Here is a 6,000-nt window from a genome sequence, read left to right as displayed (position 1 = left end):
GGTATTATGGGAACTATAAGAGAGAGACAGGGCCTGGACCAGCATGACCCAGGGTCCCCGGCCTCTCTTCTCCTTCAGCCAGTCCCTCGTCCTGGGCCCACAAGCAGACACTGCAGCCCAGCCAGAGCCTGTGAGCAGATGCAAGTTTATTATGGCACAGACGGCAGCTTCCTGAACCCTCACCCCAAACACCAGCCCCCAAACAAGGCCCCGGGAGGGAGCTCTGGCAGCCAAAGGCTTATCCCTGGCCCCGAGCCAGACCAAAAACCCTCGACAGTGACCTCAGAGCCGAGGCCTGGAGGCTGTCAGCCCTGAGCAGTGCCCCCAGCCCACCCCCTCATTCCCCAGTTGTCCAGAAAAGCCCACACACAGAGGCAGAGCCCTTGGAGGATGGGAGAACCCACGGGCTCCTCTCCGCGGAAATGCAGTCCAAGGTTCCAACCGCGCCTCGAGACCCCCATTGGTGCTTGAAACAGCAAGTGTGAAGCTGGAGGGAAGGTTCCCAAGTATTGAGGGAGGGAAGGAAAGCCGACCCCATCAGAAGCAAACTTCAGGTCAAAGAGCTGCCCTGGAGAGGCCAGACCACAATGCCCCAGCCCCCAGGGAGCAGAGAAACAAAGAAAAGCAGCTGCTCCCTCCAGCTTTGCTTAGATGCCATGGCCACATCCTTTCCCCCAGCTCAGCTTGGAGGGGCCTGGAAGACTTGCCCTCCATCCTCCCCGGGGCAAAGGCCACAGCCCTCAGCCTCCACCCACCTGCAGCAAACACCAAGGCCCAGAAAGATCAGCGTGGTACAAAACATCTGTTAATGGGCTACATGCAAATACCATCTTCTGCCAAGCAAGCCGAGGGGCTTATCATCACAGACTGTGCCCAGTGGGAGCCCCGGACTTGCTCCCCTCTCCCTGGGAAACGCTGGCTGACAAGCAGCCCGTCTTCACACCTGCCTGAGAGTCAGCCCCAGTGAAATCTGCCTGGGCTTCCATGCTCACGCTCCCCCGAGCCTGCGGTGGCCCCTGGGAGCGGAAGCGGACAAATCAATTCACGGGGCATCCCCGGAGCTTTGCACCAGCCCCACGGCTCCTGCAGGGCGACCCCTTCTCCCCCTCAGCATCCTGGAAGCCCCACATGCAATGCCAGCCCCAGGCTCAGGTGCACTCAGAGACAGGGCCATCCCCACCACCCCTTAGCCCTTCTCCCCACCCCCACCCCCTTGCCACCTGGTCAGTGGCTTCCCAGCCAAAGGCCCCAATTCCTCACGTCTCTCCCTCTTCTACTGGTCCAGAGGGAAGCTAACTGGACCAGTGGGAGGAGACGGAAGCACTGTATCCTGGGATATTCAAATGGAACATGTCCATTTCCTCTACTGTCATCCAGAACATCTGTAAGCAAGGGACAGAGTGTGGGCGGGGTCCGGACTGCGAAGGGAAGGGCCGCTGGGCTGTCAGAGCGTCTCCCTCGCTGGCCCACCGCAAGGATCTCGTCACTCCCTCCACTTGCCCGGGAGGCTTCAGCCCAGCAGCCAGAGGATAAAAGAAAGCAAGGGAGGGTAGAAAGAAGGAGACTGGGATTTAACATCCTGGTTTGGTGACTTCTCCCAAAACACAGAGAAGCCCGGGGAGGGGGTGACCTAGGGGCGAGGCGAGGGAGTGGATGAGGATGGGGGACGGAGCAGATCAGGGTGTTCAAGACCAGGGCTCTGCCTTCAGGGCTTTCCCTGCCGCTGGACAGAGAGCTCCCGGAGGGTGCCCAGCCCTTTCTCTTCCTCTGGGCACCACCTGCGTCGGGCATGGGTGCCACGGGAACCTCCTTAAATGTTTGTGGCGTGGATGCGAGCTGGACCCCCGGCATCCGGGTCCAGAGTCCAGTCCTCCTCGGCTGCCCTGCCTGGCACTGCAAAAAGATGGGTCCACGCGTCCTCAGCAGGAACTCCTGGCTCTGCAAAGAGACAGCAAGAGGATCAGGCGAGGGAAGGAGGGAGCGGGGAGAAAGGCAGGGAGGGCTGAGGCTGAGCCAGGCTCCAGGCAGGGTTCAAGCCTCAGGCCTGATGCTCTCTGGGGCAAGATCTCCATCACCACCACCAGCCCCGCCTCCCCAAGCCCCCAGGGCAGCCTTGCCCCTTGGCTCTGACTCAGTGGGACCACATACAAGTCCCGGAGGCCTCCCCTGGCCCTTGCAAGGCCCCCGCTGGATGCTGCCTCTGCCTATTTGCTGCCTCTGCCTGTTCCCTTTGCCTGGTACACTCTTCCCTTTCTTCCTCCTCCCCCACTGCCATCTGGCTCACCCCTCTCCATCCTTCAGGTCAGGAAGTTGGCAGTCCCCACCGCAATCATTCCCAGATCCCCTACGAAACATGGACCCTGCCTAGCTCAGCATCCACCCGCACAGCAGCACCTACCAGGCCAATATTGTCATTGGCTATTTACCTGGTGACAGGACAAGAATTCCTTCTCCTTTTCCTCTGGGATTGAGTAGGAACCTCCAGCCCACACTAAGCTAGGATCAAGGGAGGGGGTCTCTGGTGGAGCCGGGGAGGGCAAGAGGCAGAAACTCGGTTAGCATCACCAAGCACAGGATGTACAGTGTAAAGGCTGGTCCCGGCAGGAGAAAGATTTTATTTGCCTTGTAGATATTTCACCCTGAGACCAACGAGGGCCTTTTTCCTTCACCCCAGCCCAGCCCACTGCCTTTTCCCCGGACCTTACCCAGCCCCTGAGCTCCATCGCAGGGACAAAACCAATTGGTGGAACCAACTGACTGACAGCAGAGTCTCAGGAAGAGAGGACTGAGGGCAGGGGCGGGGGGTGGGTGAGTAGAGGGTGGGAGCAAGAGAGAACTGGAGGACAGAGAGAAGAGGACCCGGCCATCCCAGGTGGCCTCAGTCTAGACCTTCGGGGGTCTGGGGGGATGGAGTCAAGAACGGTTTTGCTTGATGTTTGAACTGCAAGACTTTTACATAATGAGCCGTAAGTTAAAGGTTTACTCTCATGTTCACCCCCTTTCTTAGGGCAGGAGTGAGTCCCCGCTGAATCCTTAGATTCCAGCAGAGCAGGTGCTCAGTAAACTGTGGTTAAATGAATGATGAGTTAGTGAATGAATGAATGAAGCCCCCAGTGCTCACCTGACAGAGATCCGGTGCTCTGCGAATGTTGAGCTAATGAGGGGGTGTACGTGTGTGTGTGTCTGTGTGAGTGTGTGTGTATGTGTGTATTGTGTACTGGGGAGAGATGATCTCTCAAATCCACACTCTAGGTCCCTGCCTCTGCTGGGGGATGGGCCTCAATTAACCACAGGACGGTCGCTCGGTAGGCAGCTGGCCCTCGCTCTCCTTCCCCAGGGGCTCCCATCCCCTCCTCCCAGCCGCACCTGGTGGATGAGGTCAGGTCAGGAGGTGAACGAAGAGGATGGCCAGGCCGATGTTAAGCAGGATCACCATGCAGATGAGGACGGTGTTGGGGACCTGGGAACAGTGGAGAGAGGCTGCCTGAGTCCCCGGGAGAGCACACCCCCATCTTCTTGCTCACTGCTGTGCCCAGCACCGGGACAGACCATCAGCGCTGGAAGGATTCTTGGAAATAATTAACCAAACTGCTCAGGGTCCTGAGAGGGGCAAGGACGTATCCCAGAGCACACAGTGGGCAGAGCTGGGCCTGGAACCCAAGAACATGGCCTTCCCCCGCTGCTAATTCCTCTGGGGCCACATCTGTCAGTCCCTCAGAGCCCAGCTTCAGTCTTTGGTGCTGCAGTTCCTAGCTCCCAACCTCCTCTAACAAGCCCAGGGGTCCAGGACCCAAGCCCCCCACTGGGCCCCTCCCTGCTACACCCTGCAGCTGAGGCTGGGAGCCTGATGGACAGGTGCACCCCACCGCAGCCGCTTAGGACTCCCAGCCACCTCCTTCTCCAAAGAACTGCCCAGACAGCGGGCACAACGGCCAGCCCCCTGCCCCAAGGTGGGGGGAACTGTGTCGTGTAACCGTGGATCAGGCTGCACTTAACTAAGGCCACATCCTGCCTGCCCTGTCCTGCACCATCACCCTCGGCCCCCACCCCGCCATCTACCCCTGAATCCCACCCCCAGCTCCCCAACCCCTGGGGAATCCTACTTCCCACCGACAGCCTCACCTCCTCCACCTCCACCTCCACCTCCGCCGCCGTCGCCGCCTCCTTCCGAGCCTTCTTCTTGGCCCCGGCCTTGGTCAGCCGGGCCTCCGTCTTGCGGGCCTTGGCCTTGGGCTCGGCCTTGGGGACGATGGGCTTGGGTTCCAGCTTGGCGGGGCTCTCGGGCACGGAGCCTCGGAGCGGGGCCGCCGTGCCGGGGGCGGCCGGGGACGGGGACGCCGAGTCGGCCGCGGGGACCTCGGGCTCGGGCTCGTCCTCGAAGGGCGGCAGCGCGGGCGGCGCGGTGCGCACGGCGTAGCTGTGGTAGCCCTGGTAGAGCGCCACCTCGGGCTCCTGCGACAGCGCGGGCGGCGCCTGCAGCGCCTCGATGGCCATGCGCTCGCTGGCGGGACGCGCGGGGCTGCGGCGGCCAGCGGCCTCGGACGGCGTGACCGGCCGGCTGCCCTCGCCGCCGGGCTCGCCGTTCCAGGCGCCCGAGCTCAGCAGGCCGTCCTTGGACGCCGCGGCCGGCCGGGGCCGCTTGGGCTGAGGGGGCGTCCCGGCCGGCGACGGGGGGCCACCCTCAGGCGCAGGGGTCTCGCGCTCGTGCAGCTCCGGGCTCTCGCGGGGCCGCTCCGAGAGGCCTGCGGCGCCAGGGCCCCGGTGGGGGGAATCCAGCAGGCTCTCCGAGTTCTCCAGGATCTCCTGGAGCAGCCGGCGCTTCTGATACTCCGGACCTGCCGGGGACCACACGGGGAGGCTGCATTCGAACCCCGGTCCCAGCACTGGATGACCCAGGGCAAGCCGCTCTGAGTCTCATTTATGTACTCAGCCAGCCCTAACCTACGGCCACCAAGTGCCAAGCACTGTTTTAAGCAATTCCCCAATACTAACTCATTTAATCATTTTAATAACCCTGTGAGGTGGATGCTACTATTTAGCCTCCATTGTACAGATGAAGAAAAGGAGGCTCAGGAGAGGTAAAAATCACTTGCCCAGAGTCACCCAGCTGACCAAGGGCAGAGCCAGGACTGGCACTCAGGCTAGTCTGGCTCCAGAGTTTATACTCTTTTTTTTTTTTTTAAACAATTTAAATTTATTTATTTATTTATTTATGGCTGTGTTGGGTCTTCATTTCTGTGCGAGGGCTTTCTCTAGTTGCGGTGAGCGGGGCCCACTCTTCATCGCGGTGCGCGGGCCTCTCACTATCGCGGCCTCTCTTGTTGCGGAGCACAGGCTCCAGACGCGCAGGCTCAGCAGTTATGGCTCACGGGCCTAGTTGCTCCGCGGCATGTGGGATCTTCCCAGACCAGGGCTCGAACCCGTGTCCCCTGCATTAGCAGGCAGATTCTCAACCACTGCGCCACCAGGGAAGCCCCCAGAGTTTATACTCTTTATGGTCACACTGGTCTCTTTCCATTCTCTTACCTGAACAAAGGGCCCAATCATACCTATTTCATAAATACTAACGGAAGAATTAATCGGGTGAAAAAAAAAAAGCCTGTAATATGCTGAGCTCAGTGCCTGGCACGTGGTGACAGCTGTTGCTATGACCACCCAAGGCGGAGGCAGCCAGCCAGGGTCGCTCTTCCTCGGACCAGCAGGGGGCGCACTGTGATGGGAAGCGACTTAACTTCCCAGGCACAGATCTGCGCTCCGCGGTCTTCCATCTAGTCTCCCTTTGGTCTTCCGGCCGCAGCCCGAATGTTTAGAAAATACAAATCTGATCGTGCCACTCACCTTAAAACCCTCAGTGCAGGCAGCACCAATCCCCCACCCTGATGGGCTCCCACCGCTCTATCCAAATGTAAAGTCTGTATCGGAGCCAGGGGGTCCTCCTTACTCTGCAGCCCCATTTCCCAGAGAGAAGAGACGGGCTGGAGTGGGGGGAGCCTCTGATAC

At 60.2% G+C, this 6,000-nt stretch overlaps 1 protein-coding gene across 1 annotated transcript in view; it reads right to left on the bottom strand.

Annotated features, from left to right (window-relative positions):
* Nucleotides 1-1,226: 1,226 nt before the first annotated feature.
* JPH2 (junctophilin 2) overlaps nt 1,227-6,000 on the bottom strand; it is a 60,462-nt gene continuing 55,688 nt past the window's right edge. Inside the window, exons 4-6 of the mRNA XM_061208457.1 lie at nt 4,123-4,835; nt 3,367-3,460; nt 1,227-1,938 (exon numbers count right to left, since the gene is read on the bottom strand). Coding sequence (XP_061064440.1) covers nt 3,380-3,460; nt 4,123-4,835 — 794 coding nt within the window. The 3' untranslated portion in view covers nt 1,227-1,938; nt 3,367-3,379. The remainder of the gene's footprint in view (nt 1,939-3,366; nt 3,461-4,122; nt 4,836-6,000) is intronic.

This window comes from Eubalaena glacialis, chromosome 13, assembly GCF_028564815.1.
Source record: "Eubalaena glacialis isolate mEubGla1 chromosome 13, mEubGla1.1.hap2.+ XY, whole genome shotgun sequence".
Taxonomy (NCBI): domain Eukaryota; kingdom Metazoa; phylum Chordata; class Mammalia; order Artiodactyla; family Balaenidae; genus Eubalaena; species Eubalaena glacialis.
The sequence above is the reverse complement of the archived record's forward strand: the minus strand, read 5'-3'. Positions and strand labels throughout refer to the sequence as shown.